Here is a 14,196-nt window from a genome sequence, read left to right on the forward strand (position 1 = left end):
CATAATTTTAACCCCACACACAAAAAATTAAGAAGTTTAAACCGATCTTCTACTTGCCATGCTAGATGTAGCGAACGCCATTATCAACCTTCTAGAATTGCCAGATGGCAGCACTCAAAACATCCGACATTCACATTTTGGGCTGAAAACAACAGCCGTAACCTCTCTATTATCATCTGTATACACACAGAATATAAGAGAAAATGAAGACCCTGTCAAACAGTGGAGGGTTGCATGGGAAAATAAGTTTGAGATAAAAGTACTGACTATTTCAACTTAATGAGACTATATAATTTACATGGAAAATCCTATATACTGTGCCCAGGACCCATAGACAGCTTTGAGCTAATACAGTTTGACTAGCAAGGTCTTATTGCATACATATATATTTTCAATATCTGACATAAAATTGCACAAAAAAATTTTATCTTAATACAGATATAAAACTATAATAATCTCGAACTGTTTTAAAATAGAAACAGTTGATTTCTTTATTTATTATTTGAAAAAAAATAAAAACTTGATCAATATAAAGTCATACTGTATGAAATGAAATTTCTTAAGCTGTGATACATCTTATTTGGCCAATTGCAAACCTTTGTTTTGCAATTGACTAAATAAGATATATCCCAAATAAGATATCTGTAAATAAATAAATGAAATATACTACAGTAGAGTCGTTTATCCAAAACGTCTATTAATCGAAAGCTTTCCAGTCCAACTGTGTCGTGCTGAATCAAACGTTTTTGATACTAGATTAACTTCTAAAGCAGTGATTCTCAAACTTTTTCAATCCACCGCCCCCTTTATCTATAAAGTTATACCCAATGCCCCCTAACCCATTTTCTCTTGTGTGAGAAAGGATTGGAAACATTCTTAGGAAAACTTTTCTATGAATCTTACACTTTGTGCCCTTACCATACATTGTTCTCAACATCTGGAAACCGTTAAACACAATGTTTTCTCTTATCCGTTTAACAGCGAAAAGGGAACGGCTGTCAGTGACTCCAACTTTTGCCTTTGGTCACCGTTCAGTACCCTGCCTCCAGCACCCGTAGATTTACTCACCGCCCACAAGGGGGCGTTATTGCCCACTTTGAGAAACAGTGTTCTAAAGTATAATTTTTTTGTTTTTATATTTTCCAATATATTTATTTTGTTTGTACAAAATAAAGAAATAATTTTTAACGATACAATAGCCTCGATTATTATTATAAAAATTTTCGTTAGGCTTAAAATCGACGAAAATTCAACACACAATGGAGAAAAATTTCAACATCGTATAAGTTAATATATTTTTTTGTACATAATCAGTTATCTGAAAAATCAGTATCCGAACAACCCCAGTCCCCAATTGATTTGGATAAACGATGCTCTACTGCATTATTATTTTCATTGATTTAGTTATAAATTTGAAACTGAGATATTACTGAAACTTAATATACGAGGGGTGTTCAAAAAGTATTGGACCTTTATTTTTCCCATGTAAACCAATTACACATAGGAAGACTCCTTCGGTGGAGATGTGGAGGGGACAGTCATGCGCAGCCCTGAATTTTTTTCTGTCTGCAGGAAGTGTCAGTCGCTGGCAGCCTATGAGTGAGGATGTGTAGTGAGCGCTCGTCGGATTCCATTAAGTTGGAAAATGACTGAACAACATGAGCAGTGATATTGCATCAACTGCTTCAAAGATGGCCGCACATCAGTGGACAGCGAACTGCGTTCAGGCAGTTCACTGTCCACTGATGTGCTCCTGTCTCATTCACAAGTTCTCTGACTGTGATACAACGGTCCACGATGACCAAAGTCCACACTTGCTCAATGACAGTCTCATTTCGGTTTGTTGAGGGTCTGCCTGAACGCAGTTCACTGTCCACTGATGTGCGTTCGTCTTTGAAGCAGTTGTACTATTCCTTTATCCGTGTGTTGCTCATGGCATCGTTCCCTGAAAGCCTGTTGAATCTTGCGAATGGTTTCCGCTTGGGTACTGCCAAGCTTTTGGCAAAATTTGATGCAATATCACTGCTCATGTTGTTCAGTCATTTTCCAACTTAATGGAATCCGACGAGCGCTCACTACACATCCTCACTCATAGGCTGCCAGCGACTGACACTTCCTGCAGACAGAAAAAAATTCAGGACTGCGCATGACTGTCCCCTCCACATCTCCACCGAAGGAGTCCTCCTATGCATCATTGGTTTACGTGGGAAAAATAAAGGTCCAATACTTTTTGAACACCCCTCGTATAAGCAAAACAAAACCACCACAATAAGCATTGAAAAAATATGATCAGGATAAATAGAATCACTAAAAGATATACATATATATCATAGTTTAAACCATTTTTGAGAAACAAAGATAGCAAGTGATTATATTAAATAATAGTTTTAAGAAATACATAAGAAATAAAATTGAACTTCACAAATATAGGAAATAAATATTAAATTGTATTTATAAAATTAATAATTATTAGTAATTTATATTACACATAATAAAATTATTATAGTGGACTGTATGTATTAATAATTAATAAATCATTTTTATTATTATAAACACTAATAAAACATTTTTGTCACATACCATCTTCTCCTGTCATATGAGTTTATTGCTTCAGATTGTTCACTGGCACTTCTTCCATTGTAAGCTCTCACATAAAATGTATAATTAGTGTAAGGTTTTAACTTATCAATTAATTGACTGGTATTTACTGCAACTTTCTGCAACTCAAGTCCTCCTACAATAAAAAAAAAAATTTTAATAAGATTTTAATAAAATTAAATAACATTATATATAATATATATATTAGCTGTAATTTGCTGTAAAGTTTTTAAAATATATATATATATATATATATATATATTTAAGAACTTTACATTAATTATAAACTTTACAGCAAAAATAAAAACATTGTAAACTTACTTAATTAAATTGTATCATATATACCTAGTATATAATGATGTAAAAAAGCTATACAAACTTCAGGAAGGTATGAAGGATATAAAAAGAAATATTTTTTGTCAATAACATTTTTCTCTTTAATTCACTACTATGGTCTTACTATGGTACTATGGTGCTTTTGCATTTAAATATGAGAAGAAAAAAAAACATCTAATGGCTAATGCTATTAGATGTTTTCTTTGGGACATCTGAAGTCTATGGTTTATTAGAATCCTGTCAAAACAAAGGAAGGTGCCCACATTATTGCTGTCATAAGTAAAATTAAAGATAACTCATTAGTTTTTAATCATGTCTAACAATCAATGTTAAATAGATGTTTCTATGTGTAGAAGTAGGAGGAGGATTATTTGAACTTTTATTAAAAATATTCTCTTTTATATACTTGTAAACTGTTTAAATTACCTTCCAAACATTGTTGCCTGTAGTGTCACAATGATGCATTAAAAAGAAATATATATATATGTTTTATATATAGTATATAGAGAAAAGATAGAGACAATAATAGAATTAAAAAAAATATATCAATGATTTTAAAATATACAGAGAAAATATTGGTACAATTTTTTCCCTTTGACAGATAAGATAAAATGTATTTTTGATTTACTTTTTATTTATTTTATAAATATTTACTTTACATTTTAATATTCATAGTCATTATTGTATCTAATATTGTAACATAACATAAATGACTTTTATTAAAACACCAATTTTATTAAATGATATATTTTAGAAATTGCTTGCATTATTTTCATATAAATCTAAATTTCTAAATTTGTTGTTCTATTTGCAAAATTAATCTAAATATTTTAAATATTGTAGTTCTAAATTTCAATAATTTGAAATTTACAGTATTTGAATGCATATTGTGTTTTATAGTAAGACATCTATTAAAATTTTTTCCTTTTTAACATTTAAATATTTAATATGAAGGCATATCATAGTTCTGAATTTTTATTTATTACAGTTTATGAAATAAATTATATTATAATAAGACATAAAACATGATTAATTATGAATATTTTTAATTCTTTATCTCAAAAAACTGAATTTATAAATTTTTTTCAACTAAGTTTTCATCATAATTTTAAATGTAAGAAAATATTTTTTTTCAAGAAAAATGTAAATAATATAATATAACTATGACACAAATCTGTAAATTTTGATTAAAACATTTACACTGAATAAATCAGCACAACCAAAGAACAAAGAGAAGAAAAAAAGAACATAGAAGTATTAAATCACATGGTATTAAAGATCATTACACCCTTTATATTCATGAAAAGCAAAATGTAGAATGGAAATATATTATTCAAAAATTTCAAACAAACATTTCTCCATTCAAATTTTACACTAATTTTACATATAATAAAACTGTTTAAATAATATATATATATATATATCTTTAAACATTTTTGTTGTCAAAATCTTAAATATAAAAGCAATACTATTATAACAAAAAACTAAACTTTTCCTGATTAAAATTAAGCTAATTATTAATCAATCAAATTATGGAATTTGGCATAAAAATAGACCCATTTTGTGCTAAGATTAATAATTAAAAATTAATTTTGAATTAATTAGTTAATTTCAAAGATTACGGAAGAGATTAATTATTAATCTTGTACAAAATGGCATGTTAACAGTTCATCTTTAGGCCAGATTTTGTAATTTGATTAATCTTAAGCTGAAAATAATTTAGCTTACAGACATCTGACCATTAGAAATCAAATTATGATAGTTTGTTTACAGTAGAATCATTATATTAGTAATTTCTTCATATGTTACTGTACTATTCATACTCAAAAATTTTTAATTACAACATCCAGATATTATCAAAGATTGTCAACTAATTTTTATAGAGTTAATTTTCAAAATATAGAATTTACAGAATTATGATTTAAAAATTTATTTAATTAATTATATTTCTTTTTTTTTTTTTATAAATTTTGTTGTTATTACCTGAAGTAGGCAAATAATGTACAGTGTAAGCTTGAATATTTAGTCCATTTGGTGAAATAGCTGGATTCCACATCAGTAAAATAGCAGAACTAGAAACTGTCCGTGCACGTAATCCCTGAGGAGGATCCGGTTGACTACCTAAATTAGCAATTACAATTAATCATTAATTAAAATGTAATATAGTGTATTATTCTATATTAAATTTTATAAAATATATATTAGAAATTTTTAAACACTATTGTATGTATTATCAAATTATCTGTACTATCAGTAATAAAAATTATTCATTTTTAGATGTTATGTAAAATAATTTTCATTTAATAGATTTATTTTTTAATCAGTATTAAGTAAATTATTTAGTAAAAATTTTAAATAGTAAAAAAACAGGATCTAAATCAGAAAAATAATATAACAGTGCTTTGATTATATGTATTTGAATTTTTTAAATTATGAATTTATATTTGGAACATACTGAAATGAAACCTGTTAAAAATTTGAATTATTCTTATTTTATTTTATTCAGAAATTGATATAAAGTACTCTTACAAATAAGCAATTTTGAATAATGGTTATTTTATGGTAATTACTTCTAATATATCACAAAGCATATCTTTTTCATAATCATTTATATGTTCACCAAGTTGTCTGGAAATGGATAATGAAATATTTGATACAAAAACAAGTAAAAAAAACTAAAAATAAAAATAAGGTTTGATATATTTCAAGTCTAAAACTTTTACTCTTTTGCTTTATTTTCGATATCAATATACATATAATTTTATTTTGCATGTATGGATATGTATTATAATCATTATCATCATTGTCACATTTAAAAATTCATTTTTTATTGTTATAAATTTAAATTAACTGTATAAGAATTTAATAAAATAAACAGCTGAACAGAGAGCTTTAGATATTCTATGAATATCTATGATGATAATAATAATAAATAAATAACTTTTAGTTATCATTAAAAAAAAAATATTTCTATACTTTATTTTAATTAGTCATTATAGAATAACTCTTATTTCTAAATGCTTAAAAACAAATTAATATAAAATTAAAGATTCTTCTATTTCTTGAATTTTTTAAAAGTATTAGACTATTAAATAAAATGCAATTCTATAATAATGTGAAATTACTAGAAACAGAATTATTGCAATGTTGGTTCATTCAAAATGTCAAGATATGCTATTGCTAATTGTTCTGATAACAAAAACACAAAAAGGAACAAAAACAAAATATTTCCAACTTATGAAAAATAATGATATAAACGTTGTCGTAATTTTTTGTAATTTTAATAAAATATTGTTTTCACATTCACTAATAACTGCTTTTTACTTCATAATACACTTGGTAGTATTGCCATAAAAACTGAGATCTGTAAATGTATGAATTTAATTTTTTTTCAATCCAAGACAAGACATCACTAAACTATAATACAGTAGTAATATCAGTTAACACACTGACCAAGATGACATTAATATTTAAAAAATAGAAGAAACTATAAATGTCTTCATTATGTCTAAGAATATCAATTTTTTAAAACACAACTAACACACATGGATATAGAACTGTTTTCCCTACTGATCAGTTTAACATGAAACAAGCAAGCATTATTTGTAAATTTCTTTTTAACTACATTTCAAAACAGTATACAATTATAATCTTATTAAAAAGTTGCTAAAGTATTTACTTACTTGATGTGTTTACTAATAATCTTGCAGAAGCTACATTAGTACTAACTATATTTGTAGCCATACACTGATAAATTCCAGAATCAGAAGTTACTGTTTGTGAAATAACTAATACATTGCCTGTCTTTAATTTAATTCTCCCATTTATATATAATGGCTGACCATCTTTGAGCCATTGTACTGAAGGAGCAGGAATTCCATCTACTGTGCATTCAAATCGAGCAGTTTGTGCAGTTGGTTTAACTTGACTCAGAGGACGATCAATGAATTCTGGTGAAACTAGAATGTTTTAAATTACAACTATTAACATTATATTTTCATAAATTACTATTAAATTATCTAAAATAAATTGTAATCAATACACTGTAATTATTCTAGCCTAATATAAATATATAATTATTATGTTAAAATCAACTATAATACTGTATAAGATGTTTTTGAATGATTTATTACTTCAAAAGAAGTGTTAAATTATAAATATGAAACAGATGAAATTTTAAATGAACAATAAAATTTTAAAAAATCTTAAGAGTATAATTTATTGTAAATAAAACTTGTTTATTTCTGAAACTAACTTAAAATTACAGAACATTAAATTAATAGTAAAAAAAAAAAAAGAAAAAGAAAGAGCTTTCATAATTTTGAATAAATGACTAAAACAAAAAATAGAAACTTTATGAATATATAAAAATAATTTATTTAATTTTAACAGCATTTATTAAATAATACAATTCATTTTATATTTCCATGTCATTCAACAAAACTGGATAATTTTCTAATTTAGAAATATCACATAATCTATGCAAAATAATTTAAATTTAAAATTTTTAAAGACAAAATGAAATATCACTGTTATGTTAATTATATTATCATCAAATTTTTACAAAAATAAAAAGAACTTGAATAAATAAAATGCATTTGAAAGTTTTTTTCAACTGATAATCAGTGGAATTGAAAGTTTGCATAATGGTCCGAAGATGACAATCAACCATAAAAATGTTAATCAAAAATATTACAAAGAATTACTTAATGTAAAGAGTTTATTTATTTTAGTTCATTTAAGTAAAGAAATCAGAAAAATCTATTACATAATTTTAAAACAAGTTGTATATTTCATATAAAATTATTAATCAAATTTAAAATACATAAATCAAAATTAAAATTATTACTAAATAAATATTAAGGAACTGTCAATTTAATGAAGAAATTTTCAAACTAGATCAATAATGTGTTTGTTGTATAATAAAATAGTTTCCATCCATTGGTCAATAGCAGAATAATTAGAAATCATGCCTATATAAAATAATCTAGTAGTCTAATATGTCTAGTGGTAGTCTGTGTAATTTAATAAACAATAAACTTGCAACAAGTTCAATAAAAATGCATGATTTTTTTCTCTGATATAATCAAATTCATACTGCAGAAGATAAATTAACAGATATATATATATATATATATATATATACTATTTTAAAGTATGTTATTAAATATATCATTTCTGAATGGGTATCTTGTGCCAAAATACTTGTTGAGAACATTTTCATTTAAATGATACAACCCTGAATACAAAAAGTTATGATAGTATAAGCAATGACCAACATGTAATAAATTAATGTCAGTAACAGCACATCTAGACAGTGCACTGTTTTTATTGGTTACATTAATTGAAGCAATCATCCAGCTAAAGCTGAATATTAATCAGGCTAGAAATGGCTATAATATTAATAATTTATAAGACAATTTGGCAACAGAGTTAGGCATTAGGCCCCATCTCTTAATAAATTATTAAATTTATTGAGAGATAACCGTCAATACTTGAGATAACCGTCGACTGTTGTAATAACCGTTGATGGTTATAACATAAGCTTATATATACTGGAAGAGGAGATCAGACCGGAGGTCCAGGTAGCGTAAGTGGCAACATATCTGCACGGTAAACAAGAGTTGCGAATTCGAATCCCACTCCAGGCCGATTCTTTTCTTCCAGTACTTCTAAATTATTTAAATTAAATTATTAAAATTATAATTAAAAATTTATTAAGAGATGGTGCCTAATGCCTAACTCTAGTGCCAAATTGTCTTATAAATTATTAATATTATAGCCATTTCTAGCCCGATTAATATTTGGCTTTAGTTGGACAATTGCTTTAAAATATATCAGGTTTGATGATGATGTTTATTTATACATTAATTGAATTGATTGGACAGAAAATTCACACAAAAAGACATGAACTATTGTTTTACTGTATGTTTTATTTTCTTACGAACACTTTTGACGCAGTAAAAGGTGTCGTCCTAAAGTAGATATGGAATCGTACCAATTTCGAACAAAATTTTAAATTGAAATGAGAATGGCATTAGCCATTTGGAACATTTTGCACTGTGCAGTGTGCTTGAAAATCAAAATTTATGCTTCTTGTGTAGACTTGAACATATAAAATTTGCAACTTTGACATTTTATAACAAATATCAAAAGTTTAATCATTTATCTATACATTTCTGTATGTTTATATTAAAAACATTTTCAGAATGCATTCAGCTCTAGAAACAAATACCAGAATGGTCTTCCAGCATATTCTGGTCCCAATACACTACTGATTACATATATAAAATATAGGAAATCAAAAAGGACTAAAAAAATTTATATATATATAAATTTTTTACTATATATAATATGTATATTTATGTTAAAATACATAGTAAATATTAATTTTTCAAATTTATCATGCTGTAATCTAAGATTTCTTTTTGTTTTTGGTTGGATCATCTAGCATTAAAATGAAGAAAATTGATTCAGATTAAGAGAATTTCAGATTAGAGAAACTGTACAATAAAAAAACTTGATTAAATTCTACATTTTATCTAAAATATTCTTTTCTGATATTATTTATAAATATGAGTTTACATTTAATGGTTTTTTTAATTAATACCAAATTTAAGATCAGATTAATTTTATATTAAAAAATTTAATTTGCTTGAGGAAGAATAATTAAATATAAATTTTAAAAAATCTATGTAATGAAAAACTAATAATAATTTTACTAATTTCATTTGCATAAAATACAGATAATTTAATTAATGTATTAGAAATAAAAATTATTTTCCTTATTTATATGAATGCAAATAGCATTAAAAATAATCATTTCTTTTCTATACTTTATAAAACAATAATAATTTTATGAAACTAAAATACAAATGTTAGAGTATTTTTTTATTTCTACTTGATAGAATGATTTAATAAGAATAAGAAGGCATTAGTGTATCAACAAATACAATTAATATTCTATATATAAAAATATCAATTGTGTCTTATATAATTAATTTAATATTCCTTTTGTTTTTCATACAAATAAAAATAAGTAAAGTATTAAGAGGGCTGGAGTCTAAATAAACTAAGAAATTGCCTAGGGCTCAATATGATAAATACCTTTAGATAGATTTGTAATTTTATATATAATTCAATAAAACTTTCAAGTTCATAGTGAACAATGTGAGCTAGTAACATTAACATCTTATCCAAGAATGTTCACAAGTAATAAAACAAAAAAATTTAGTGATTCCTTGTTTTTAGGCCTGCACTATAAGTTTTACCTAGGCCCTGAGGTATATGTGAAATTTATTTCATCTGAGATCAAATATTAATCAATAAAAATATTATTAGAAGAAAGCATATTAGCATATTATTTTTTTCAACTATGTATTATACTCTTTTTAATCATATAATTTCATTAGTCAAAAATATACTAACACAAAATAATATATTATAAAAATTAAAATTTATACACACCATATACTATGAGTGTAGATTTTTGTGAAATTACTTGAACTGTATCAGTTTTTGGATCTTTTACAGTTGCTGAACAAATATATACTCCTGTATCTTCTACAGTAACAGATTTAATTACTAAATTCCCTTGTCCAAGCCTTGATATTCTATCTTCTGGTAAAGGTCTTTCATCTATATTAACAATTTAAAAATAATCATTATCAAATGTACAGTACATTACATTTATTACATTATAATACATTTATATTCATTTGAAAAGCGATTTGAAATATGTGACGAGCAAGTTATATCCTAATTTTAACTTGCAATTGAGCTGCTCATTTGTCAAAGTGATTAACTCCACAAAGTAAAGTAGAGAAATTGATAAAATATACATTCTTTTTTAAAATTTAAATTTAAATAAACATTTTAAAACACATTATTACAGGCATAGCTTTTATCTAATAATGTTATAAAATAACAATTATTCCAAGGATAAACTAATTTTACATTTTTTGCATAGCTAAGGGAGTTAATCAATTTGGCCTGTGAATGACTCAACTATGGTTTATCAAACAGTTATTTTTAATCTGAAATTACTAAAAGTATCTTCTGAAAATGTAAAAAATTCACAAAAGTATTCACTTGCAATAATCACAATTTTCTCCAGAGTGTCATAGACATGTATATGCATTTTTTTTTATGTCAAGCCACACTTTAATTATTATTATGTTGGGTTTTGTAAGTTATACTCAAATGACACCAGTGGTTTATTATTATTATATACTCCTAATTGAACTTGTCACTTGAAAGCCAATAAATTTTCAATTAATCCCCTTCTGTATATAATGTCATCATTTCAAATATTTTCAATATTTAGAAACTGACTGTCAAGTTTATCATACGTTAACTTGTTTTTTTTTTTTTTTTTTAATGCTATAAAGTGAATTTTGATTATTATAATTATTATAATTATATCTACAATAAATTAAATCATCAAATTCTCGATTACTTAGGCGATTTTTTTGAGTGACTTTTAACAATTAACGTAATACAATTAGTTCCAAAGATAGACATTTAGACCAGACATGTGCATCACTGCACCATACAACACTGCTCCAGACTTTTCCTCATTTGGTGACTGCCGCCAAAGCTTAAGCCATCAATTTCAATATCAGTGATGTTGAGATATTTGAAACCAATGTAATATCAAACTTCTTTGAAAACTGTTAATATTGTAATTATCTGGAGTTAATTGCAATTGAGAAGTTAATTGCAAGAGAATTTGTAAACTTGAAAATTTTGAATGTAAAATATTAATATTTTTTGAAACACTGTGAAGTGTTGACACTAGACACTGGACTTTAGTGTCAACACCCAGGGCCGGTTCTAGGGTTTTGAGCGCCCCGGGCAACACAAAATTTGGCGCCCTTTCATACAAGAATATACAAATTTACTGCAAATTAAAAAAAAAAAAAAAAGGCAAAAAATCAAAATTACACAATAAAGAACTGTGTAAAAAATTTATTTATTTAAAGCCCGGCAAGTGTTGTTAATGCAAAGTTTACAGAAAGACAAAGTTATTTAACCATTAAGGCGTATGACAGGTGCCAGTATCACTTTGACTATTCATAATTTTGTTGATATTTGTAATTTATAAATTTGATCTCGTCCGTTTTTGAGTAGATTGTTGTAATACGTGATATTGATTACAAATTATCTTTTCAAAATAAATAAAAATAAACTTTTTAGAGATTAAAAAGCATTTGTCTGCATCAATGTTGTGTGATAAAAGCCATAAAAATTCTTAGGTTTCATTATTTGAATTAGTAAATTTTTGTTTTTGTCTATTAATCTTTTTTTTGAGTTATTATGAATTTTGACTATACAAATAGTTTTCTTTGAATAATTGTAATATTATTTATATCTGTTGACAATAATAAAATAATTAGCGTTGTGACCTTTATTTGGTATTATTAAAGAAAAAACAATTTATTGCTTGCTAAAAAAATCGATGTCTCATGAAAAATGATCAATTTTAATTTATAAAATCTAAAAAAATAATGAATGTAAAAAAATATTTTATTTTTATATCGGCGCCCCTCAAAATTTGGCGCCCCGGGCAGTCGCCTGGCTTGCCCGCCCCTTTATCCGGCGCTGTCAACACCTCATGGTGTCTCAAAAAATATAACATAAAGGAGGGCACAGTTTCAACACAGAGAGAAAATAAAATATTAATTTTTTAAAATGCTTGTAAAATTAAAGTGAAATTATTTATATTAACAATAATTATTCTAAATAGTTAAGAATAAACTGCATGTGTTTTGGAATAAATTCTGTGAAAAATCTGTTTAATATTAATATAATAAAATGTGTACTAAAAATAATTATTATATATACATTGTATTAAAATCTTAAGCATATATACTGAATAGTTGTTAAACTAGATTTTTTAGATTAAAACATAATGAAGGATGTGCTAATTTGATGACAATTGAAAGTAACCTAAATTCTAAATATAATAATAATCTGATTGTCTAATTATAATGATAAAATTTTATTTTGTAAGAAAAATATCTGTTGCTTTAATATCAAAAACTTTAATTTGAGATTTAAAAAATTATATCAACTTTTCATGATCTTGTGTAACATGATCTTGTGTAACATTCAAACATTACTTGTTTCAACAATTTACAAAGTTTATATTTTCTGTAATGGCAGACAACAGTCAAAAACCCATTTTATAATATAGCTTGCTTAATTCATAACTGAAATGATAATTGTACTCTTCTTTATATGACCCTTTAATTAATATAAGCTAACATTTTAAGTTTATTAAAATATAAATTTTTATCATTTAGAGTTTATAATTATATTCAGAATAAATATTCAAATAGATTTTTATCATTTAGTTAAAAAAGCATTTAATAAATTACACAGTGATTTACAAGACATCTTTATTTAATATGATATTTTATAAATCAATAGTTTTCTTTAAATAACATAATACCAAAATGGATTTCTTAATTTTATATAAAATATCAATATTGATTTGATAAATTGACATAAATCTGTTGGCAATCAACAGTAGAAAATATGAAAAATTTAATATACTATATTTTGATTTATAACTTATAGACATAAATATTTTATATTATAATGTACTGTATATTAAAAAAAAAAGCATTTATTATTAAAAAAGTATTCATTAAACTATTCTTTTCTATTCTATTTTCATTTTTTCTTCTAAACATTTCTTAATTATTGCATATTTACCTATGCAAAATTCAACTTTAAGGTTGTACATTAATTATAATGTATAATGTATACAAATTATCATTGTGTTTTTAATTTTAATAATTTTGATTTTTGATTTATTTTACATTTGATAAATTATTATTTCTTTGAATTTCCAATATATCAATCTTGCTTCTACAGTTAAACCTGTCCAGTTATATCAAAACAAATTGAAAAAAACTATTAAATTACATATATAAAAATTACCCAATTGAAAAGTGAACATGTCTTATTTCATCGTGCAAAGCAGCAATTGGTGGGCCACCTTACAAGCAGGTAAGCTCAACATAGGCAAAATGCTGGCTGCATAAAGTATTGGCAAAAACTGATTTTATCTCCAGTAATTGGCAAATTAATGTTAAGTTAGTTACAATAGAAACATCCAGAAATGAACAATGGGCAGTAGTTCAGTTTTTAGTGGCTGAAGAGAATGGGAGGTCCGACATCTATAAATGAATGAAGCATGTTTATAGTAAACATTGTTTAGGACAAACAGCAATGAATAATTGATGCAAGAAT

General features: G+C 25.3%; 1 protein-coding gene across 1 annotated transcript in view; it reads right to left on the minus strand.

Annotated features, from left to right (window-relative positions):
• The window catches only part of LOC136985727 (protogenin-like), a 156,471-nt gene that overhangs the window by 36,958 nt on the left and 105,317 nt on the right, over positions 1–14,196 (minus strand). The window contains 5 exon segments of the mRNA XM_067283064.1: positions 2,581–2,602; positions 2,604–2,734; positions 4,918–5,055; positions 6,618–6,893; positions 10,402–10,572. Coding sequence (XP_067139165.1) covers positions 2,581–2,602; positions 2,604–2,734; positions 4,918–5,055; positions 6,618–6,893; positions 10,402–10,572 — 738 coding nt within the window.

This window comes from Centruroides vittatus, unplaced genomic scaffold (assembly GCF_030686945.1).
Source record: "Centruroides vittatus isolate TY-2023 unplaced genomic scaffold, ASM3068694v2 contig_976, whole genome shotgun sequence".
Taxonomy (NCBI): Eukaryota; Metazoa; Arthropoda; class Arachnida; order Scorpiones; family Buthidae; genus Centruroides; species Centruroides vittatus.